The 26,017-nt window shown below is 36.9% G+C and overlaps 1 protein-coding gene and 1 pseudogene across 2 annotated transcripts in view; both read left to right on the top strand.

Annotated features, from left to right (window-relative positions):
* Positions 1-26,017, top strand: part of LOC102862427 (F-box/LRR-repeat protein 20-like) — a 46,960-nt gene that overhangs the window by 19,418 nt on the left and 1,525 nt on the right. The window contains exons 3-13 of one of the 2 annotated variants that reach the window (XM_006889378.1): positions 646-720; positions 2,013-2,107; positions 2,392-2,460; positions 10,378-10,473; positions 11,662-11,788; positions 12,953-13,027; positions 13,682-13,812; positions 21,188-21,248; positions 21,645-21,689; positions 24,658-24,714; positions 25,805-26,016. In XM_006889378.1, coding sequence (XP_006889440.1) covers positions 646-720; positions 2,013-2,107; positions 2,392-2,460; positions 10,378-10,473; positions 11,662-11,788; positions 12,953-13,027; positions 13,682-13,812; positions 21,188-21,248; positions 21,645-21,689; positions 24,658-24,714; positions 25,805-26,016 — 1,043 coding nt within the window. The remainder of the gene's footprint in view (positions 1-645; positions 721-2,012; positions 2,108-2,391; positions 2,461-10,377; positions 10,474-11,661; positions 11,789-12,952; positions 13,028-13,681; positions 13,813-21,187; positions 21,249-21,644; positions 21,690-24,657; positions 24,715-25,804; position 26,017) is intronic. The other variant, XM_006889379.1, reaches the window with a different exon arrangement.
* On the top strand, positions 17,523-18,201 carry LOC102862023 (annotated as a pseudogene).

The raw sequence follows: 26,017 nt of genomic DNA, 5'->3' as shown, positions 1-26,017 counted from the left end.
TTTTCAGCAGGAGAGACTACGCCATCCCCTTTTCCTTATGAATCAGGGTGAAGTCTCTCTCAGGGAGGAGTGATAGGGAATGGCAAAGAACACACTGACAAAGGAGATTAATCAGAACTGGCTTTGACAAGCACTGTGGCAATTGTAGGCAAACTTTTAAAGGTTTTATTGTTAAAATACAAAGTTATCCATAGGAAATTAGCTCTTTCTGTAGTTATTTTTCAACTAATCCTGAAAAATTTAAAAGCTCAGAAACTTTTTAGCCTCCTTTTAGTGCTTGTTGAAGCTAAAGTATTGTGATTCTTTTACAATTACTGCTGAATCAAGTTAGAAGGAATGATTAATTGAAAAACTTAAATGAGGAAAAACATTAAAGCAGTAATGCATACACAGAGAGTTGTATCTTTTTTTAGTTCATGCTCATAATCTTTGCTGTGAAGTTGATACCAACTAATTCTAATGGAGAATAACTTATAGATCCAAGAATAAGGCAAGTCTGGGGAATCAATGTAAGGTTATTGGTTATTTCGTTGTCTTTACATTATTTTTGTCTTTATAATATGTCTGAATTATAACCTTAATCTTTCTAGCTTGTCCTGTTCATTTCAATTTTTGCTCATTCTTTTCCTGTTTTCTTCAAAATAGGCTTGGAATGTTCTGGCCCTGGATGGCAGCAACTGGCAGCGAATTGACCTGTTTGATTTCCAGAGGGATATTGAGGTATAATTATGTGGTGTGTGGTCCCATTTCTCTTGTTAAGGTGTAATTACAGCATGGAACAAATTAATCCAAGCCATAAATCTTTTCCCTGGAGAAAGACAATACTGATTTCCATGTATCTGAACTTTACTAAAACCTTTGAAAATACCCAAGAACTTTTTTTAAGAATGAGCAGAATTAGTTCACTGAAATTAAATTTTTTAATCAAGTTTTATAGTAATATAGTGAACCAGTATTTGCTCTAACATGGTTTTTTAATAAATTTTTTGAGTGAAGGCTTAAAAATCAAATTGGATATTCATAATGGTCATGTAGACATTTTGTATAAAACATTAGTGTTGATTAATTAGTTACAAAATGTGATCAACCATATATATTCTTAAATTTGTTTCTTTTTTTAAAATATAAATGAGCATTTGTTTCTTGAAAATTCCATATACTTTAGGGGAAGAATGGGGAATAAAAATTGAGACAAAATAATTTGTTGCACTGTTCAGCTTTTCTTTTTTCGCTTCTGTGTCTCTCCCGTATTTTTATCTCTTAGTATAAACTATTATCTCTAACACAAACATAATGGACTTTAGAGTCAAATACTTAATTTTAAATTACTTTAAATTAAATTTGAGTTCACTGACCCTTGGATTTTTGTTTTGTTTTTTGTTTTCTTTTTTAATTCAAGAGAGTGGAAATAGTAGCTTCCTTATAGTGTTATAAGAAAATTATTTTAAATTCCAGTAAAAGTAATTCTCTTGATAGGAAGTGGTTCTTGTTTGTTTTTTATAGGAAGTTGGGAGTTTTTATTGGTGAGGGGTGGGTTTTGTGGGGGTTTTTTACGCAGGTTCACATGCAAAGTTCATACATTGGTTTTTCATGATAGGAAGTTTTTTAAAATTCACAAGTACTTACCATTGTCTTCAGAAAGGTTTAACATTGGATTAGCCATGTTTCAGGTAGATGGATTAGTAAGAGGAGGTTTCTCTGAAGAAGTAGAAATTTAAGTAAATTTAAGTAATTACTTAGATCTTTAGAATGAGTACAAACTTTTTTCTCTTTTTTTTTATAAATTGATAAAGTAGATGTAAGGGGAGCTCTGGTGGCCTAGTGGCAAGAAACTGTACTGCAATCCCAGAGGAACACGGTTCGAATCCACCAGATGCTCTGCTGGAGAAGGAGGCGCAGTATCCTCCTGTACCAGTCAGATCTGATTTGATGGCACACGCACACAAAATAATAATAATAATAAAAAGTTGATGTATTTTTTTGAAGAACAGTAAGATAGTTTATTTTTACAGGGCAGAGTCGTAGAGAATATTTCAAAAAGATGTGGGGGCTTTTTACGAAAATTGAGTCTGCGTGGGTGTCTTGGAGTAGGAGACAATGCGTTAAGGTAAGATCATAACCATTGATTAATATTCTTGATTGAATGGCCCACCAAATATAGTACCATTCTATCCAGAAAAATATTAAAATGATTTTTAAATACCTAACACATAATCATTTGAATTTGTCAGTCAAAATCAGTATTTAGAGTTTTGGTTTAAAATTCATAATTGTGAACCACTTTGGTACCAAGAATCAATATTGCCAATAATAAAATCTTTTATTTTCTTCATTCCTGGTGTGTTATGTATTTCATTTGAGAGCTTTTACTTTTTTTGTTTCCTATAAAAGGACTTTTGCACAAAACTGTAGGAACATTGAAGTGCTGAATCTTAATGGGTGTACGAAGACCACTGATGCGTAAGTGTTGTATGTTTTAGTAGTTCTCAATGTTTAGCAAATTTCATCTTTATTTTACAGAGTTATTTTATTACAAAGTTATTTTAAAGGAGAAAGCAAAAATAAAAAATTTTATTTTTTTTTTAAAAAAAAAAATAAAAAATTTTAAAAATTAATACATATTAAACAATATATGTGCAGTATACATTTATTTCAAAAGCACCAGTAAACAGATAAAACCTTTAGGATCTTAACCATAGGTCTACACAATTTGGGATATGATAGCATTTTTTATGACTGCAAACTTCTTTGTGTTTGTTTCTTTCAGTCCCAATATAGAAAGATTAGATAAATCTTTCAAGCAGCTCTGATAGCCTAGTGAGTAAGGCGTTGTGCTACCAACTCAAAAGCCAAAAGATGAGTAGTCTGTGTGATTTGTTTTTGTTGTTGTTGATTGCCATTGAGTCGAGCACAACTCATAGTGACTCTATGAAACAGAAGGCCTGAAGCCTTTCTGTAACTGTCATTATTTATCAAAGTTCATAGAATTTCCAGAGGCATGTTTAGGAAGTGCTCTGAAAATTCACTGGAGGATCAGCTGTGAATCACTTCTAGCTCGATGGCAGTGAATTGTTTGCTGAGATAGATATCTCCATCCTTCAGAGGCCTACAGTTACAGATACAGTAGACATCAAATATAGACATAAACCTCTAGACTGTAAAAGTAAGTTAACAAGAACATATATCAAACAGCAGTGTTTGCATATTATACAGGGATATTGTTGCCTGTGGTATGGTTAAATAAAGTCACTGTAGAAACATGTTTGAATAGGGAGGAGCCAGGATTATTCACCTAGTATTTCTGTTCCAAAATGTTTCATAAAAGAAATGAGATTGTTGGAATTGCTTGGTTCCACGAAAATAGAAGGTAACTCTGAGCATTACACAATTGGTACTTAGTTTAGTCCTTTGAGGTTAACAATTAATGTAAGAAAGTATCTAAAAGCAAGATGTATGGTCATTAATATCTTCTGCTAATAAGTATATTCTTATGGATTGATTTAGAAACTTTTAATTTGAAATGCAAATTTACTGACCCTTATTTATCTCTCAGTAACCCCACATTCACTTACACAGGTTACGTTTTGATTTTTTTTTTTTTATTTCCTTTGAATACTTAGTATTACAGAAATTATTCTGTTTAGTAGATAAGTTTAACATAATTTATACTTTACAAGGACTGTATCTTACTAAAATAGATACATTAAAAATGTATGCACACATAAGATACATGTTCAGGCTATTCATTGATATTATTTGTGATTACATACATTAACTATAGTAGACTATCTACATAGCATAACTAGAGACAACCTAAATCCCCATCAGTAAAGGAGTGAACTCTAGGACATATTATATTATATGTGAAAATATTTGTATAGTATGCTTTTTGTGAGGCAGAGGGCCAATTTCATGATAGATAGAAGATTGAAATTGACAGTGACCTTGTCTTACTAAATGTCCACAGTCAACACCCTTATGATACCACAATCAGCGAAAGACCCATCAATAGCCTACATTATGCTGATGACACTGCTTTGCTTGGTGAGAGTGATGAAGAATTGAATCACTTGCTGCAGAAGATCAAAGACTATAACCTTCAATATGGATTTCATCTCAGTGTTCATAAAACAAAAATTCTCACCCCTGGACACATAGGCAACATCATGAAAAGATTGAAGTTGTTACAACTTCATCTTTCGTAGATCCACAAACAACATCTTTGGTACCAGCAGTCAAGAGATCAGGAAATATATTGCACTGGGAAAGTCTGTATTCAGGGTCCTCTCCAGATTATTGAAGTAGCAATAATATCAATTGGAAGACTAGGGTGTACCTGATTCAGGCCAAGATCTTTTCAGTCACTTGCTATGCATCTGAGAGCTGGACAGAAAAGGGAATAATGATGGCAGAAAAAATGGATGCCTTTGAACTGTGGTTTTGGAGAAGAGTACTGAATATCATTTGAATTGCCCAAAGAACAAATAGATATGTCTTAGAGAAAGTGCAGCTAGAGTGTTCATTGGAGGCAAAATTGGCAAAGCTTTGTCTCACATAGTTTGGGCATGTTGCTAGAAGAGGCTATAATTTGAAGGAAGACAATCATGCTTGGAAAAGTGAAGGGCTCAGCAAAAGAGAACAACTCCAGTGAATTGTATTGACATCGTGATTGCAGCAGTGATCTCTAAGCATTCATTGAGAACCAACTCATAACTGAATATCCACTGAGTTTCTGAGGCTATAAATCCCATGGGAATAGCATAGCCATCTTCCTCCTGTGGTGATTTTAAGCCACCAGAAAAGTGTGACTTTTGGATTAGAAGTACATACTCTTCAGAATATACCCCAGAACTCCCTGCCCTGTACATGGGTATGCATATAACTGTTTATATCATGATTCCTGTTTCTACAGCCTGATAAATAGGGAGCTGATGGTGTATTCCATAGAGAATTGCAGTGCCAGTTTGATTCCACCAACTCCTCCCAGAGTGAAAGATAGACAGTTCCTCCCTTGTGATAGACAACCTAAAAGACTTAAAGGAAGGTTAACTAGAATTAGGTCCAACTAGACAGACCCTTGCAACCTGAAATTCCCAGTAGAGGGTTGCCATGAGTCAGAATCTTTTTGAGGCATTGGATTTGGGTTAACAACATATTTAATGGTAGAAGATAGAATAAACACATTCCATGTAAGGTCAAGAACAGTGCAAAGATATCTAATCTCACTACTTCTATTGAACATTTTATTAGAAATTATTAAATCAGTTTAGAAGGGCCTGAGAAGTATGGCCAATATGTAAAACTTTTTCTTTTTTAAGTATGAATAATTGTAAGATGAATTTAAAAATACTATTTGCAGTATAGTTTTCATATAGCATAAGAAAACATGAAGTGCTTTGTATAAGCTTGATAAAAGTGTGTCAGAGTCTTATACATTGAAAAAGATTACTTGATCCCTAGAGAAATTCTTCCATATTCCTAAATAAATGAGGGAATATTCACTATTGTAATAATATCTGTTCTACTCAAATTGTCTCTATATTCAATACAATACAGTCAAAAAAAGTCCTAGTAAGATTTTTAAGAGAAAGGAGCGGTTTGATTTTAGAGCTGACTGTAAAGCTGTAGTCATCATGACAGTGTAGTTGCAGTGTCCGTATAGGTACGTGGATAAGTTAACTAGAAAAATGTTTGTGGTAAACATCTTGAGCATATATCATCACTTGATTTTTTTTTTACAGAAGTACTGAAGTAATTCAGTTGGAGAAGGTTAGTCTTTTCAGAAAAATATTATTAGAGTAATTGTAATTCATATGAGGAGGAAAAATTAGCCTTGGCTCCCTACCTCACAATATATAATTAATTCACCATGTAGCTAATTGAAACCATGATGAAATACCATCTCACCCCAGTAACAATAGCAAAGTTCAACAGAGCAGCAAACAACCTCTGGTGAGGTTGTGGAAAAATTGGAACCCTTATTCATTGCTGGTGGGATTGTTAAATGGTGCATCCACTATGGAAGGCAGAATGGTGCTTTCTCAAAAAGTTAGAAATACTATTAATAGACCCAGCAATTCCACTACTAGGAATGTACTGTAAAGAAACCAGAACTGTCACCCAAACATATATATGCACACCCATGCTTATCGCTGCATTATTTGCAATTGCATGAAGAACAGATATTAATACCACTGGACTGATATAAGGGCTGTGGGGAAACAAAGCAAAAAGGGGATAAATAATGAACACTATATTGGAACAGATGAAGGAAAGAACTGTTTATGACAACATTCAAGATGCTTAGCAGAGTGGACTGGGGGTAGGAGGAAGGAGGAAATAATCCAACAGTGAATGATTTTTTTTTTACGTGAACTGGAGGAGTAAGGAAGAAAATGTGCAAAAATTAAGAAAAAATTTTTAAATTTTCTGTAAACTTTCATTAAAATCACCAAGTTTGGGGGGGTTTTGTTTAAATTTTGTACCGATTTAGTTACAAAGTTTGAATACATTGTTTTTTACAAAAGATCCTTCACCATCCCCAGCCCATCACATTGTGAAACTGAATGATTATCAACCGACCCTCCTGCCCATCCTCATCCCTCTGCTTCCATCCTCGCCCATCATCTTCATTCATACTCATTCTACAGTAATGGTTTTATACAGTATTTGTCCTTGTGGGACTGAGTTAGTTTACTCAACATAATGCTCTCCAGTCTCTCCCAAGTTAGGAACTTGGATTTCTGTTCATTCATTGTTGCACATTTTCCTCCCTACCCAACCCCCCAGTTTGCTTTTCTCTGAAAAAAAATTTCTTTGTTACATAACTCTCTCCCATCCTCCCACACAGTCCACTTTGCTGTGCAGCTCTTATTCTGGACTGTTATGCAAATAATACCTAATCATATATTCCCTTTAAACATTTCTCTCCCTCATCTGTTTCAATGCAGTGTACATTATCCCCTTTTCTTAGTTTTTCCCAACCATCATGTTAGTCCTATTTTATAACAGTGACATCATGCAGTATTTGTCCTTTTGTGCTTGAGATATTTCACTTAGCATACTGTCCTCCAGGGTGACACATTTTGTATATTTTATGAGTTCGTTGGTTTTTAGGGCTGCATAGTATTCCATTGTGTGAATATACCACAGCCTCTCTATTCATTTATTTGTTGATTTTTTAAAAATCTCAAGTTTTTAAAAAAATTTTAAAACTATGTCTATTTTAGTGGGGTGGGCAGGGAGAAAAAGACAACAGTGAATGAATGGCAATCCGAAGTCTCTGTAAACTTTCATTAAAATTAATAATAAAAAAGGGGAGGATAGATATAACTTAAATATAAAAGCTACACTGTAAAGCTTCCAGAAGGAAATAGAAAAGAAAATCTTCACAGTTTTGAAATAGGTAAATTTAAATTTTTTTAAGTTGAGGTTTTCTTTTTTTTAAATTAATTTTAATGAACGTACAGAGATTTTGGATTTCCATATATTCATTGTTGCACTTTTCTTCCTGCCCACCCCTCCCCTCAGTTTGCTCTTCTCTTTGAAAAGTAAAAGAAAAATTATTTCATTGGTATAGAAGCCCGCCCCAAGTATATTCCACTATGCAACCTTCATTCTGAACTCTTGTCATACCCAAAATACCCAATCATATATTGCTTTCAAACAGTTCTCTCCGTCATCTGTTTCAATGCGGTATACATAATTTATCCAGTTTTTCTCAGTCTCATTCCAACCCTGATGTCAGTCCCATTCTACACCATGCAGCACCTGTCCTTTTGTGACTAAAATGTTTCACTCAGCATAATGTCCTCCAAGGTCACCCATTTTGAATAACATTACATGAGTTCCTTGGTTTTCAATGCAGCATAGTATTCCATTGTGTGAATATTCCAGAGCTTCTCTCCATTAATTTGTTGATGGGCACTTAGTTTGTTTTCAACTCTTTGCTATTGTGAACAAGGCCACAGTAAACATGGATGTACATATATCTGCCTGGAGTGCAGTTATGGTTTCTTTAGGGTATGTTCACAGTAGATGGTATTTCTATTTCCAACTTTTTTTTTTTTTTCTTATTTCCAACTTTTTGAGAAAGCATCATACTGCCTTCCAGAGTGGTTGCACCATTTTACACTCCTACCAACAGTGAATAAGGGTTTCTGTTTCTCCACAACCTCGCCAGCATTTGTTTGCTGCTCTGTTAAATTTTGCTGTTCTTACTGGGGTGAGATGATATCTCATGGTTGTTTTGGTAAACTTAATTTTGTTCTTTATTATACACTATTGAGGAAATGAAAAGAAAAATTACAGACTGATTGAAAACAATGACTTTTTAGCTTCTTTTATTCTTTATGTACTCAACCTGAAAGTAATCAAATGGCCAGTAACAAATAATGGTATATATACTGTGGCATATTATCGGAAAAGAAAATCAAATATAAAGTGTAGACTTGAGATAGGGAGAAGGGAAAGTTTAGCAGGGTTATGGGTTTATCCTATGTTTTGATTAGGGTGATAGTTATACAAGGGTATACATTTGTCAAAACCCATTAAATTTGCACTGTTCAAATGTGTGTACAATATATGACAAAGTAGATTGCTAGAAGTACACATTATACTTCATTTCTCTATGGCCTTTCCAAAACGTAATGGCTTAAAACTGGTAATCAGTTGGTCATTTCCAGTACAACAGAGTGAGGATGACCACACATTTTCTCATAGAAAGCAACTATAGGGGGGAAAAGAGAAAACAAAAAAATAGGGTGAGGGTTGGGGGAAGACAACTGTAAAGCTGTACAAATTGTCAGAAACCTTTTCAGATTTCCAATCAACAAACAACAAACTGAGAGTTATTTATACATGATAACTGCTTAACTTTGAATAAGCATAAATGTGTGATAATCTTGCCTGGGACTGCTCTCCTTCCTCCTTAGCTCTTTCTGTACAGAAGTTCATCAGAGCAGGACAGGCGTGAGCCAAAGCAGACTGTAATGCTTTGAAACATTTTCAATAAAAGGGACACTAAAGAAGACCACAGGCTCCACTAAGCTAAGATTGCAGCAGTTGTCTCAAGCCAACCATATATCTAGTGAAAACAGTTTGCATACATGTACAAAGAGACCCAAAATATAGGGACAGCTTTGAAATGTCCTATAATTTTGATAGATATCTGTATCGCAAACACAAATCCTTCTTCACAGAGGAAAAAGCTTTACTTCAACTGAACACTATGCTGTGAAAATAACACATTGACAACAAAGCTTTGAAGACGCAAGGTTTCACACCTAAAAAGCTGAAAAAATGGAAAATAGAGATACTGAATTACTTAAAAGGATTTGATGACAGTGACTTTTAAATAGACAATACTAGTTGCAGGATGTGGAGAAAGACAAATAAGAACCAACCAAATAGAAATCCTGGAGTTGACAAGTTCACTAGTAGTCTCAATACCAGATTAGAAACAGCAGAACAGATCATTAGTGAACTTGAAAATAGTTTCATAGTAATTACACAGACTGGACAATAGAGAGGTACAATTTTAAAGAAGAATGAGCAGAGCCTAAGGGAGTTGTGAGAAGTATTAAGAATGCATTGTATTGAATGGGAATTCCAGAGGAGAGGAAGGGGCAGGAAAAAAAGAAATATTTGAATGATTGAAAAAACTTTATATGAGACTCTTAAGTACTCATGACTTTCTAAGTACTGAAAGGTAAAATAACTATCAATCAAGAATTCTATATTTAGTAAAACTTTCCTTTAAAAATCAAGGCAAAATAAATGTATTCATAGATAAAAAAGGAGAATTTCTGAGTTGAAAGGAAACAGCAACTGGTAATCGAACAAGATCTTTATGAGTGCTCAGGTGAAAATCCAATATGAATGATAAACTTTCCTTCAAATTAAAAAAAAATAGTATTCTGACACCCTAATAGTGAAGTCTTTACAGAACCAGAGTGCCACATCTTTTTTCCATGGAGTAGCTCATGGGTTCTAACCACAGTTCTAATTTCTTTTTTGCAACTAAGGAAATCTTACACAGAGTATAGGTATCATATTATATTAAAGAATTGTTCATTTTAGAGCTCTGGTGGCCTAGTTGCAAGAAGCTGTGCTGAAATCCCGAAGGCACCCAGTTCGAATCCACCAGCTGCTCTGTGGGAGAAGGACATGCAGTCTCCTCCCATGTGATTAACTGTCTCTGAAAACTCTCCAGAGGGTCAGCAATGGGTTGATTCCAACTCTGTGGTACACAGCAACAACAATTGTATGAGTTTTTAAAATTCCCTTACCATGTTCAATGAGTATGGTCTGTCTTATACTGAGGATGTTCTCTAATTTTTGTAAATTCTTTTAATTTCTCCCTTTTCTATTTTTCAGTACTTGTACTAGCCTTAGCAAGTTCTGTTCCAAACTCAGACACCTTGACTTAGCTTCCTGCACATCAATAACGAACATGTCTCTAAAAGCTCTGAGGTAAGTTCTTTAGAACCATGCTTAATATTCAAAAACTACAGTGTTAAAATATTTTGAATAAGGCTAGAATTAAAGGTGTTTATGTTTTATGAATATGCACTGTAATTCACAGTAGATCTTTTGTCTTATTCCTTGTTCAAATTTCAGGATCCATCTAGATGAAATGATGAACTAGATTTTCTGCAAAGAGTAATATGTTTAAACATGAATGACTAAATTTCTCTGACGGCTTGTGTTTGTTTTTTTTTTAAATGGCACATGTTAGAGCATAGTGATTAAAATCATTAAACAAAGTTTAGGAGCTGATTATTAACTAGATATCTTAAGCATGTAAGGCCTTCCAATCTTTTTGTCATCATCTCATAGAATGGTACAGGGTAAAGCAAGATTCTAATCTAATAAAGTGGCTAAGAGTCGTAGTCAACTTGACAGCACTTTATAACAACATCATATGGTTTTTATGCTGTTAGACTAATCAAGTGTCTATAGCCTTCTATCTAGAAACCACTAAGATGCTTGATCAAGTGCAGAAAGAATTAAAGTATAACATTCCATATAAAAATCAAATGTATCTGAAAAGCAGCATAATGTTTTGGCCTCAGTAATTAAACCATAGAGTTCTGCTGGTTAGGAGTTGTGCTGTCAAACCAGAGGTGTGTTCTTTGGATCCACCAGCTCCTCCCTGGGAGAAAGATGGGCAGTCTCCTCCTGTGTAATTTACTGCCTCTGAAATTTCACTAGAGAGTCAAATATGAGTCAGTTACAGTTTGACACTCATGTTATTGATTGCTGTCGAATCAAGCACGACTCATAGTGACCTATGAACAAAAGGCCTGAAGCCTTTCTATAACTGTCATCAGATGGCTCCATTACTAATAAGTTGTTGTTATGTGCCTTGTACCTTTGAGCCAGAACCAACTCGGACATAGCTGGAGGAGATTGCCTGTCTTTTTCCCATCAAGCAGCTGATGGATTTGAACCACTTGTCTTTGAGTTGGCAGTGTGTGACCCTCCTACCACTAGGCCACCAGAACCCCCTATTAGTAAGATAGTGTGTGTATATATAGAATATATATGTGAGATAAAATAGACCTGTTTTCATTCCCTGACTAAATAGCCAATGAAATAAAACTGATGATTTTGGAACTGAATTTAGTTACATGTTTATCTTATTTATTTTTATCAAAGTGAGGGCTGTCCACTGTTGGAGCAACTGAACATTTCCTGGTGTGACCAGGTAACCAAGGATGGCATCCAAGCCCTAGTGAAAGGCTGTGGAGGTCTCAAGGCCCTATTCTTAAAAGGTTGTACACAGGTAATACTCTTTTTTGTGTGTGAAAGTCTAAGCAGCCATAAGCTTAGCCGTAAACAATTCCAAGGTGCTAGCTTTAGAGAAATGTTAATCGTTGTATATTAGGAATAAAGACAGGTGATTGCTGAAATGTAAGTGTTTAGAATAAGATAGTATAAGAAAGATTAACATCTGACCCAAGATAAACATCTCCTTGCAGAATGGATTTTTGGGTGATGAGGCAAGGTGAAACAACCACTGCATGCACTGTAGGCAAGATTTCCTGCAATATAACCTGAACTGAAAAGAAAATTTGCTGTGTTGTTACTAGCTGAAGTTTTCTACTATAGGGAAGGGAAAGCAGTCCTGGCATTTTGCACTAGTTGTTTAACCACCAGATTTTTTTCTTAAAGTGCCAAGTACATAGCTTCCTACATTTTATAGTGTTGATGCTTATTTCCTGCCAATGACATTGTACCAATGTTCTGTAGTGAAAAAGAATTAACTAGGTGATATTTGAAAGGTGATGACTTAAGAGTAGATTCAAAATTGACAAAAGACTTTTTATTATTTCATTTTTATCCATGATTACTTATCATGCCTGGGATTCCATTAAAAATGTCCCCATTCAAAAAAAAAACAAAAAACCTAAAAAGATTTAAAAAAATGTCCCCATGGTAGGAGAGAGATGACTGCTTAAAAGCAGAGTTTTGAAAGTCTAACTGCCTTAAAACAACAGCTTGAGCTTCTGGTTATTTATGGAATCCTGGAAAATATTGATTGGAATACTTCATTATAGTCAATTACTTACCATCTGTTCTCAGCACTGTAAGCATGGCACTGATCTTCTAGAAGCAGATTAACGTTGGATTCCTTTTCAACTCCTGCTTCCAAAAGTTTGTTTTTGTAACTTAATTGGAGATATAAAAATGTGAAAATTGTCATACCTTCATGATCCATCAGCAAAATTCTGTGAGGCATATTTAATTTATCAGAAATAAAAATGCACAAAAACTAGTGTTTATTTCATCTTTTTTCTTGATTTGGTGATAATATGATTTTTATATGTTCAGAACGGATAAAATGATAGTCATATTAATGTTTGTGATTCATTGTTTCTAAAGTTGAGTGACTGTATTTAGACTATTGATTAATTCTGAAAACTTTTTTTCTTTATAAAACTTCTAGCTAGAAGATGAAGCACTTAAGTACATAGGTGCACACTGTCCTGAACTTGTGACTTTGAATTTACAGACTTGCTTGGTAAGTAGTCCTTCTCTTGGTTATTCCATATTCATAATTCATTTCAGTATTATTATGGTATGAATTCTAGTCTTTAAGCTCAGTGGTTTTCCACTGAAATACTGGGGATTTGGTAAATACACAGATGGCTTTTTACATGCTTAACAGTACGTATGTCTCTGATTTAAGATGATCAGTATGGTAGACAGGAAAGATAACTGGTAATTCTAACTATAATTTCATCCTATTTGTTTATTTTCTAAAAAGAAATTATTACAAACTTCAGTATTTAAATATTTTTGGTACAGATTGTTTGCATTCACACTTTATAACCCATTGAGATTCTCTGGAGAACATTTTTAAATCATTTGGCCGAACCTATACTATAATGCATCCCTATACTATAATGCATCCCATGCTATTCCCATCCCCATTAATTGAAATGAATGCTGTTATAGCTTCTTGCCTCTACACTCAAAACAGATTCTCTTGAAAAGGAAATCAAATGAAACTGAAAGGAAGAAGCAGTGTGTTTATTTTCTTTCAGAGCTACTACCTGATTGGTGTTAAACCTGTCCTGATTTCTTATCTAAGGTTTCTTATCTGAGATGTAATATGTTTTCTTCTGTTGTTTCTGCTAAATTCTAAAATCTTGGTATGTTTGCTCTTTTTTAGCAAATCACAGATGAAGGTCTCATTACTATATGCAGAGGGTGCCATAAGTTGCAGTCCCTCTGTGCCTCAGGCTGCTCCAACATCACAGATGCCATCCTGAATGCTCTAGGTCAGAACTGTCCACGGCTTAGGTAAACTTTTTTTGTTTTGTAAAATTATTTTGTGTGTGTGTGTGTGTGTGTGTGTGTGTGTGTGTGTGTGTGTGTGTGTGTACCGTCAAATCGGATCTGACTGGTACAGGAGGCCAGGGTCCCTCCTTCTCCGGCAGAGCATCTGGTGATTCAAACCGCGTATCTCTGGGATTGTAGTGCAGCTTCTTGCCACTAGGCCACCAGAGGTAAATATTTTTTGTTTGTTTGTTTGTTTGTTTGTTTAGCTGAAAAATTAAAAAGAACAGAAGCTACATTCATCCCCTAGGATGTTGAAATCTTTAAAGTAGACAATGTAAGGCTACTATCCTTTCAGCTTTCTACCTACATGTTTTTGTGCTGTCAAACTTCAGCACTGGAAAAATCCTTGGTAAAAGACCAAAGACAGATAAGTTCCAGGCTGAAACCTGAGTGTCTACCTACATGTTTTGTACTTTGATTACATTGTATATCTACCCCTTACTTATCAACTGTATTTTTCAACATTTTGCACTTTCGATAGTAGCAAAAATAATTGCTGTTTGACTATTTGTTTATTACCAGCATACATCCGGTAATAATCAGTTCCTCACTGTGAATGACAGTAACACTGACTGTGATTACCATAACAATACATGTCATCTTGACAGGGTCCAGGTTCTGAAGTTGTTTTCACCACTAAGTAACAATGTGGTAATCCTCCATTTGCTGAACTGATGTGATCATCCTCTAATTTCATTTAACAAAGTGGTCTTTGAAACCTAACCATGTCCATAGTTGAATAATGCCTGTAATTTATGTGAACCAAGGAGTACAAATCCCTATTTTCTATTTCTTGTATTATTATTATTTTTTTTTAATTTTTATTTATTATTTTGTGTGTTTGTACCATCAAATCAGATCCAGTTGGTACAGGAGGAGATTGCCCCTCCTTCTCCAACAGAGCATCTGGTGGATTCAAACTGCCTGCCTCTGGGATTGCAGTGCAGCTTCTTGCCACTAGGCCACCAGAGCTTCCTTATTTCTTGTATTCTATACTGTTGTTGTTGTTGTTATGTGCCGTCGAGTTGTTTGTGACTCATAGCGACCCTATGTACAACAGCCCTAAACCATGCTCTATCCTGTGCCAATCTCATTGCCTCTGACACACCCATCCCGAGTACCCCAGTCACTGAATCAATCCACCTCATAGAGGGTCTTCCCCTCCTGCACTGTCCCTCTACTCTACCCAGCATGATGTCCCTCTCTAAAGACCTGTCTCTCCTTACAACATGTCCAAAGTATGTCAGACGAAGCCCCAGAATCCTTGCCTCCAAGGAGCAGCCTGGTTTAATCCTCTCTACGATTAATCTGTTTTCTTGGCAGTCCATGGTATTCTATACTAGGGAAGAAAAAAGACATTTTGCAAATTGATAAATAAAGGCTTCACTTACCCATTTTTCCTGCCCTTCCTACCTTCTGAACTTTGTTTTGAGGCAAATGGTCTTGTTTAAAAAAAAAAAAACACCACATGTCTTTTGCTTGTTCTTCACATATGTTATTGTTTACGTTATAGACTTATCTGTCTGCCTAGACTCTGGAAAGATCTTGTTGTTACGTGCTGCCAAGTCGCTTGCGACTCATAGCAACCCTATGTTCAAGAGCCCTAAACCCTGCTCTATCCTGTCACTGTCTCCTACACACCCACTCCCATTACCCCAATCACTGAATCGAGCCATCTCATCAAGGGTTTTTCTCCCTAGTGCTGCCCCTCCACCCTCCCAAACATGATGTTTCTCTATGGAAAGATATTCTATAGGAGTTGGTTCAGTTCCAGGTTTGAAGGGAGGCTATCAAAGGGCCATAGTCTCAGAAGTTCCACCAGTCGCTATCAGATCAGTAAAATTGGTCTTTTTTATGGTTTTTAATTTTGTTCTGTATTATCTTCTTACACTTTGTCAGGACCTTTTATTATGATCTTAGTTTTTCTGATCTCAGGTTAACAGAAGTAGTGATTCATACAGTGTATTAGCCCTATAGACTGATTGTTTTAAGTTTTTAATTTTTATTAATTTTTCTTCACTCTGGTTGGGAAGAGACTAAAGTTGCATGGTTACTCATAAATTTAAGATCCATGGCCTAATGATTTGAAGCTGCATTACCATCCCACGGGCACGTGGTTCGAATCCACCAGTTGTTTTATAGGAGAGGGATGGACAGTCTCCTCCCATGGAATTTACTGCCTCTGAAAGCTCGCTAGGTCAGCTCTGAGCTGGTCCTGACTTGATGGCAAACAACAACCCACTTATAATAACTAACTAGGATGTAGTACATTAGTACCTAATATAATGTTTTTAATATGTGTCTTTCATTTAGCTTATGATTTTTTTCCCCCCTCTTTCCATCTCTGGTAGCCATGAAAGTATATTTCCTTCTGTACATTAACCTTTTCTTGACTTTTTATAATAATAGTACTAATAGTGGTTTCATGTAATAATTTTGCTTTTATGGTTGACTTAACTCAGCATTATACCTCCAGGTTTATCCATGTTGTGAGATGTCATGGATTCATCCTTAGTCTTAATGTTATATATTATTGTGTGTATGTACCATAATTTGTTTAACCATTCATCTCTTGGTGGACGTTTACATTGTTTGATAATTTTGCTATTATAAATCATTCTGCTGTGAACATGAGTATACATATATTTGTGTCAAACTCTTGTTTCTCGAGGATATATATCTAGTAGTGGGGTTCCTGATTATGTGGTAGCTCTACTTACAATCTTATTTTTATTATTATTTGTGTATACCATCAAATCAGATCTGACTGGTACAGGAGGAGATTGTCCCTCCTTCTCCGGCAGAGCATCTGGTGGATTTGAACTGTGCGCCTCTGGGATTGTAGGGCAGTTTCTTGCCACTAGGCCACCAGAGCTCCCCTTTACAATCTTTTTTTAACCATGTACCACAGTGGTTGCATTATTTTATGATACCATCACCAATGTATGAGAGTTCCAGTGTCTCTACACCCTCTCCAACAGTGCTTCCATTTAATTCTTTATATAGAATATTTGAAAGGAAATTGTAAAGGGTTATAGTAATTTATATTGTGGTAATGATCACAGGTACATACTCTTGTTTTGTATGTGTGCCGTTCAGTCAATTCCAACTCATAACAACCTTATAGAATAGTTAAAACTACCCTGTAGTATTTCCTTAAGCCAAAGGTGGAGGTGTATTATTTTAATCTGTGGCCCTCAGGCCTGCTTTTGTTTTTGGTCAAACATTCTTCAAAGTGATATAGCACTGGTCTGTCCACTTGCTATACACAATAACTCGTGGTTACTGTGATGCTAAACACTGTGACAATGATGTGTCAAATATGATAATGGTTACCCATGATGGACAGTGTTTGGTGGAGCTCCCTGATTAAAACAAGCTTGGAAGCAGGAGTGGCATCAACTTCCAAAATAGTTTGCCTTTGGAAATTCTGTGAACATGGAGAAACTATGAAAGTTATACAAGTGTTCAGGTCTTTCGTTCACAGGGTGGCTATGAGTCATCTATGACTCGAAAGTACTTAACAACATCAGGTCACAAGGCTCACTCAGCTTACAGACCAAGGGTGGCATTTGGCCTCGACCCCAACTCGGACCCCAGCCCTCACCTCCGCTCCCAGCCTCGACTCCTGGGTGCCCCTGTGCAGCCAGGCATGTGCACGCCCCGTGGGTATGGCCTAGGCAGTGTTTGAGGGCACTTCTCTGGTTAACATGTTGATGTGTGGCTGCTGGGTAAATGGCAATCGCCAGCGAATAATCACCCATTGTGGTGACAAGGAGTTCTTCGAAATTTGCACAGAGTGGTGAAACACAATGTGCTCTACCTGCACCACAGCTACACCGACCTGGGCTGCATGCTGGGTCACCTCTGCCACTCCTTCCTCCAGGACCAGCCTGCTCTGGCGCGCTCGCCATTGCTACCAGGGCTGGTATGCCTGATATTGAGACCAGAATTAATGAATTGGTGAAGCTTCTCAAGGCGATCATCAGCATGCTATGTAAATATTCCAGGTCAGAAGTTGTGCTCACATTCTTTGAAAGATCCTCTCTGAATCAAGTGTTAAAAAATGATACTGTCCACAAAATTCAGCCCAGCTTTCAAAGCCCAGTCAAAATATCAGAAATCATGAGGTCCAATGGCCTTTGTTTAGCAAATACAGAGACAGTAGTCACTGATCGTAGTATACCAAATGGGAAGGACCAACATCTGGATGTTGACTCAGCACAGCACCTGTTTGAGAATGGTAGTGAGTTTACCTCAGAGCTGGCAGTTGGTGACAACCTTCCAGCCTATGTCACCAATCTGTCCTATTACCATGTGGTCCCATTTGAAACTAATATTTTGGACTGACTTCCCATTGGTGCCTTCACCCCACCTCAGGCCTTTATTGCTGATTTGCTGTTGTTCCTCCATGCTGGGCATGAGGGGCCAAAAACAGCTCCCAGCCTTGAGTCAGAGAAGATGTCTGTGACATCTCAGGAGGGGCTCTGCTCCTCAGAGCCACCAAGCATTACTTAGACACATGCCTTCCATCAGGAACTGGATACCAGAGCATCCTGCAGGAGGCCACACAGGTCCTGGTTGTCCACAGTTGATGGCAAAGATGCCATCCCCAGAAGCCCCAGTTACAAGGTGCACCTCTTTGTTTTGCTTTGGAGGGGTCTGTTCCTCCCTGGGCATTTGCCGCATGTGCTCCACCTTACCCAGCACTGCAGGAGCTCGCCTGGAGCAGGCTTTCTGTTTTCATTATATTTTCTTTTTAAGGAGGAGCAAGGCGAGGGCTCACTCCCCAGCATTCACTCCTGTCAAGTGCACAGAACATTCCAACTGAGCTTTTGATGCCTTGCCAAGCTCTGGGCTAGGTAGGGAATATTACGTAATCCAGGATGTCCCTGGAAACTGGAGTTTGTGGCTTCTATTTTTCTTTTCCCTCTTTTGTCTGGAAACTTGGCTTTGTGTCAGTGTGGAGACATGTTTACAAAAGGCCACCAGCAGCACACAGTCTACAAGTAGAGGGGTCATTGACCCAACGAGTGTCCACACTGGCTTGGACAAGAGTGAATGACGGAGAGCTAACAAGTTAGGAAGAAAAGAGTTCTTCGGGCTTGCAGCATCTCTTCATCCTTCATTGTAGAGGAGCATGCTGTACCTGCTACCCAGCTGTCACCTCTGCACCATTTACCAATTGTCCAGAGAAGCTGTTGGCAGAATCTGCCTGAAAGTACAGAAATGATGTCCACAGTGCTCGTGGGGGAGGGGGTGAGTTCTGTGGGCTTCTCTTTTCTCAATATCTACTAACACCCAAAATCTGTAAATAACTATAAATTATTGAGACTCCTAATTTTTTACACAGTCTCTTTTTAACCTATTTTAATTAAATAAAATAAATTACTCATTTGAAAAACAACAATAGCATTTCCTAGATTAAGCTTTGTAAGGGTCCATTTACTACGTCTTTTTACCCATGGAAAAGCTGATGGTTTGAGCCACTATCCTTTTGGCTGACAGTGAAGTCTTTAATCATTGTACCATCACGGCTTTTTGCTATTTCAAAATATTTGCTAATACAAGGGAGTATTTTTAAAAGGGGGGACACCCTATAAGTAGCCCTTGGAGAGGGACATCATGCTTGGGAGGGTGAAGGGACAGCACATGAGAGGAAGACCTTCGATGAGATGGATTGATTCAGTGACTGGGGTAATGGGGGTAGTAGATGTGTCAGAGATAATAAGATTGGCACAAGATAGAGCAGGGTTTAGGGCTGTTGCACCTAGAGTCACTATGAGTCAGACGACTCAACAGCACGTAACAACAACCTTTATCTGTTTTAAGAGAGGAGTACTCAGCTCCATTCTTCTGTGACTCTTAGTGATCCTTTGAACAACAGATTTAAACCCTGCCCTAGCTTGTGCTGTCCTCACCATCTCCAACACACTTGACCCCATTGTTATATTCACTATGTCAGTGTGTGTTGTTGAGAGTCTTCCTCTCTTAATACTGACACTCCTATCAACACACCCAAAATGGAGTTTCACCATCTTTGCCTACTTTCACTTTCTCCAGGATAGATCTGTATATTCTCTTAGCAGTCCATGAGATATTCAGTGTTCTCCAACACAATTCAAAAGCATCCATTCTTCTGTCATCCTTTGTTATTATCGAGCTTCCAGATGCATAACAAGCAATTGAGAAGACCATGGTACACCTTTGTTTTTAAACTGATATCACTGCTCTTTTAGAACTCTGGAGATATTCCTGAGAGCAGATTTTCCCAATGTAACTCGTCTTTTGATTTCCTGACTACATCTTTCATGATGTTGCCTGTTGACCTGGTGGGGAGGATTTTTTGTTTTCTTGATGTTAACATGGAATCGGAATTGAAAGTCTTTAATCCTCTGCAGCAGGTGTTTCAAGTCCTCCTGATAGTTCATTTCTTGTTTGTGGAAACAAATCCAAGCCCACTACCAAATTCCGACTTATAGTGACCTGGATCCATCCATTTTCAAGGCTCTGAATCGTTATGAGAGGAGACTTCCAATCCTTTTTCCTTGAAAGTATTTAGCGAGTGGATTTGAACGGCTCATGTTTCCATTAGCAGTTCACTGTACTATCGGAGTCCCTTCACAAATATTATACTGAAGATTTACATTTCAATAATGATCTCATCTTTTAATCCTTTTTACTTTATCTCCTAAGTTCTTTGTAGACAGACATGCAAGTATTCTTTGGAAGAGGTAACCAAATTTTCACAGGAAAGTACTTCTTTTGATTGCCTAGTCCTCTGGTTGTTATTTAGATAGGTGTTTAGCAGTTGTTAAGTGGCCATGTGCTCAGTTTACCTTTCCTTTGGCCTCACTAAGAATCTTTTGGAGGAGTATAAATACGGAATTTCATGTTTGGGAAAGAACTCAGTTTAAGCAGTCCCTTTATAGTATTTTTAAGAGGCTGTTTATGGCGTCAGATTAATTAAAACAGAGTATTTAATCTCCATTTCCTTTGTTTTCTAGGAGCAGGCTACCCTCTGAGGGTGAGCAATATCTCATCAAGAAGGCTCTAACTGCATTTCTCATGCATTTTGGCATTAACCCCAAGCTTCCTTTGTATTCTTCTGTGTTCTTTGATTTCATCACTCTGAAATGTGGTAGTATTTACAAGACCACTTTGTGATGATCCTGTGTAAATGAATGGAGAGATTTGAAGTATAGATTTGCTTAGCTGTTAATACAACTTTCTAATATGGTCCTTAGGGAATAGGAAGTTATTTTCTTAAATTCTTGTTATTTCAGTAACCAGTTTTCAGTGACTAAGGACTTGACTTACACTTTGTTTTTAACAGAATATTGGAGGTGGCGAGATGTTCTCAATTAACAGATGTGGGCTTTACCACTCTGGCCAGGGTAAGTATTTTCCCAGATTTTTAAGTTTAAACTTGATATTTTTATTTCAGAAAAAATGTGCAGTTAGGGTGATAGGAATTGGTGACCTGGGACTTAGGTAAACTTGTACAGCCTCAGCTCTCTCTTGCTGCTGAAAATGCACAAAATATCTTGAAGAGCATGGAAAGGATTTAAGGAATTTTCTGTGTCCTCCAAATTGTAATACTTAAAATGCTGTTTATAAAGGCCTTTTAGGATGTGTTATTAGTGGAAAATAGAGAAATCACATTACTATGACAACAGCTGTGCAATTCAGTATCATTAGTATATTTAGTAGCACCTCTTGCTTTCCTACCCTTGAATTTTCTCCATTTTTTTAAATGTTTTCATTGTAATATTTGGTTATGTACTTTGTAGAATTGCCATGAACTTGAAAAGATGGATTTGGAAGAATGTGTTCAGGTAAGGTTGTGAATTTTTACTCAAAAATAGTTAGTTAGATAGATGCACACACAGACATGCATTTCAGAATATTCAAATTCTTAATTCCATTGTCGGGCACTATATACTTACAGGAGAGCTAATTTCTTATTATTATTATTTTTTGTGTGTATACCGTCAAATGTACAGGAGGAGATTGCCCCTCCTTCTCCAGCAGAGCATCCGGTGGATTCGAAATGTACACCTCTGGAATTGCAATGCAGCTTCTTGCCACTAGGCCACCAGAGCTCTCAGGACAGCTGATTTTTCACTCATTGACATACTCTCTAGATATGCCCAGTAAAAGTATGATGCTTATCATATATGTTTTAGAAATATGAAAGTGTACACCTTAAAAAAAAGTTCCATTACGGAGAGGCCCAAATGTTCAAACCATGAAGCTGCTTAAATGTTTTTCTAAAGAGTCCTGGAAACTAGTAAATAAACAATAGTCACATAACTTGACTTGTTTTCCTTTTTTAATTATAATGATATTAATAAGCCCAAAGTCATTTCTCATTGATTTTAATTTCTTACTGCTTTAATGACCTTTTTTTTATGTGCTTACAAACCATTTTGAAGGTCTTAGTGGCACAGTGGTTCAGTCCTCTTATGCTAACAAAAAGATCAATGATTAGAACCCATCAGCAGCTCTACTTTGTGATCTGCCCCCACACTGCTCCCACAAATATTGTAGCCTTGTAGCAGATGGGCGCTGTCATGTAGGGTTGCTGTGAGTTCTAGTCAACTTAGTGACACACAATATCTGACAGTTTGTATTCTCCTTTGATGAAATGCCTGTTCAAAGTCTTTGCCTGTGTTGGCTTTTTTGGTGTGTTTCCCCCAGTAGTTCTGCTTTATTTATTTTTTTTTTTCGATTATTGCATATTTTCTTTCATCTTCCCCTCAGCCCTCCCTGCAGTGCTCCACTTGTTCCATATTGTTGTCAATCATACAAAGCCTAATCATACTCCTTTTGGGTGGTTCTGCCCCTCATTTGTTCTAATGCAGTGTTCATTATCTATCCACTCATTTCCCATACTCTCCCCAATCTCCCTGTGGCTGTAACACCAGTGTTAGGCAGTATTTCTCCTTTTGTGACAGATATTTCACTAAGCATATTGTTCTCCAGGCTCCCCCATGTTATGTAATGTTTTACCAGTTCATTGTTTTTCAATACTGTGTAATAGTCCATTGTGTGAATGTAACATAGTTTTTCTATCTATTCATTTGTTAATGGGTCTTTGTTTTTATTGGGTTTTCCTTTTCTGCTAATTGAATTTTATAAGTTCTTTATATACTCTGAATAATAATTGTCATACATGATTTCCTCCTATTCGCTAAAGAACTTTTAAAATAATGGTAAAAATAGAGAAGGGAAGACACTCTGGCATTATAAACCAAAAGACGAAGTTAGCAGCCAGATACTTAACTGCTGTCAAGGCTCCTTTATGGAACATTGATGTGTTTTGTTGTTGTTGTTGTTGTTATGATGTACTGTCAAGTTAGAACTGACTCATAGCTTCAGCTGGTTTTCAGAGGCATTACTCACAGTGGAGGTGATTGGCCATCTTTCTACTACAGAGCAAACTTCATCCCTTTGGGTTGGCATCACAACTCCTTACCACTAAGCCTCCAGAAATAAACAAACCACTTTTTATTTTTTGGTTTTTTGGTATCTAGTTCTACTTAGCAGCTAAACTAAAACACTCACCCATTCCTTATAGGTACGTGCCTTAGTGTCCTCTCTGAAAGATTTAATCCTTTGTGTGAGTAATGCACTTACCTTTTCATGCCTCTCCTCTCCTATGTCTTTTAAAGAAACAGTGGTTAACTTTCAGTCATAAGATGAGTGTGAAAGACTGTCCTTCCTGCCTGAATGTTCTTTGTTTTAAGTTACGTTGTTAGTCTTTCATTTTCAACTTGTAGCAACCCTGTGTGGAATAGAACAAAACACTGTCTCATCCTGTGCCATCCTCACAGTAGTTACTATATTCTAGCCTGTCATTACAGCCACTGTATCATTCTACCTTGTAGAGTCTTCCAATTTTTCTCTGACCCTTTTCTTTACAACACATGGTACTGTTCTCTGGTGATTGGTCTTTCTTGGTAACTTGTTCAAAGTGAGTGAAATAAAATCTTGCTATCCTTACTTTTAAAACAGCATTCTAGCTGTATTTCTTCCAAGATAGATTTAATTTTTCTGGCAGCCCATGATATATTTTGTATTCTTCACCAGGATAATCCAGATATATCAATTCTTGAGTCTTCCCTTTTCATTGTATATAGGACTGTTGGCTAAAGCCACCTTTGTACTACAAGTGACATCTTTGTCAAGAGATTGTAACATACCTTATAAAATATAAACCAAATATCTAATAATTTCCTAGTTGAAATTCCCAACATACCTAATAATATGTTCTTAATTTTTAAAAACACAAAATTGTGCCTTCTCTCTCTTTTTTTTTTTTTTTGTTTTTTTTTGTTGGTTCTAAGGAGAAGGTCCTTTAGATAAGAACTGGAAAGAGGGGGGCACATTTTAACTCATTTACAAATCTAAGAGTTTGGAACAAGGCTGTCCAAATATGAAGACTGACGATGACTAGGAAGCCCTGTTGGTGTACTCCATAGGGAGCTGACTGCTGACCCAAAGGCAGCACCTCTGTGACAGTAGCTCCATAGGAGAAAGATAGGATGTTTTCTCCCATGTGATTTACAGCCTCCAAAAACCTTGCCTGGTGGATCAACAGTGAGTAAATTGCGAAAGATCACTGACTATGCTTGTTGCTTAGTCTAGTAGGTCCTTACAGAACAAGTTCAGGTAGCCCTGATAATTCTGTTAATTGATTATTGATTATCAGAGGGACAAGGGTAGAAATACAGGAATGAGGTAAAATCTGTGATTTTATTTGGAAATACACCTAAAGTAAACCTTTTTTGTTTCTTTCAGATAACAGACAGCACATTAATCCAACTTTCTATACACTGTCCTCGTCTTCAAGTATTGGTGAGTTTGACTTTCAGACTTCATGTGTTCATTTGATTTAATTAAAAACTCATTGTTGAAGTTAACCTTTAGTTTCTTCTTCATGTCTGACTACCATTAGGAAAGGGAATTTTTTTTCAAACTGTGATCTTTATAGAAGACCAAAGGAGGGAGGAACTTTGTGAAGATGGAAACTAAGTAAGATAGGCATTGTCATTGTTGGGTACCATGGAGGCGATTTTAACTCATGGCAAACCTGTGTATGCAATAAAATGAAACACTGCCTGGTTCTGAGCCATCCTCAGAATTGTAGCGATGCTTGATCCCGTTCTTACTGTGTCATTCCAGGTCATTAAAGGAAAGCTCCTCAACAAGATAGCAATTAGGAAAGTTAAATGTTTTTTATATCAGTGTGTTGAGACTCAAAACGGACATGGAGACTCTGAGTCTCACTCTCTAATGTAATTCACTCCACCCTGAATGATAATTTCCAGAAATTCAAGGCATGAGATGACCCAAAATATAATTTGCTTCGCCCTAAAACTAAGTATTCCTATCTTAAAAAACAAAGTAAACAACTAAGACTTCATACTGTTCTGTATACAGACTTTTTAAGGAGTGGGGGGATTGGGCAATACTATACAAAATACGGCAAAGTGTTTTGAGTTACACATGGAGGAGTCAAAGTCCCAATAGTTCCTACAGAAGGGGCTCTGATGGAAATTTCCACTTGCTAACTGAAAGGCCAGTAGTTGTGAACTCATAAACTTCATGAGAGAAAAGACTTAATGATATGTTTTCCTGAAGCCTTGCACAGAAGTTTTACTCATTTCTTGTAGAGTCACTGTGATTTGGAATTGACACAGCAATCCCTATAGAAAAGAAAATTGTGAATTTTAATTTTATTAAAGAATCACACAGAAAAAAAATCTTAGCATTGATTGCCAAAAGCAGAACTCTAGTTTGCTTGCTTTTTTCCACCAAATGGATCTAGTGATGGCTACATTTCATCAGAATCAAACCAGGAAGGTGTTCTTTCTAATTTTAGATAAACCTTTGGCTAGAGGAATGCCAGGAAATATTTCAGAGTCTTTCTCTTTTTTGGCTGTAGAGTCTTTCTCACTGTGAGCTGATCACAGATGATGGAATTCGTCACCTGGGAAATGGGGCCTGTGCCCATGACCAGCTGGAAGTGATTGAGCTGGACAACTGCCCCCTAATCACAGATGCATCTCTGGAGCACTTGAAGAGTTGTCACAGCCTCGAGCGTATAGAACTCTATGACTGCCAGCAAATCACACGAGCTGGAATCAAGAGACTCAGG

The sequence above is a fragment of the Elephantulus edwardii genome, unplaced genomic scaffold, assembly GCF_000299155.1.
Source record: "Elephantulus edwardii isolate Elephantulus edwardi_28Jun2011 unplaced genomic scaffold, EleEdw1.0 scaffold00077, whole genome shotgun sequence".
Lineage (NCBI taxonomy): Eukaryota > Metazoa > Chordata > Mammalia > Macroscelidea > Macroscelididae > Elephantulus > Elephantulus edwardii.
This window is presented reverse-complemented; position numbering and strand designations above follow the sequence as displayed.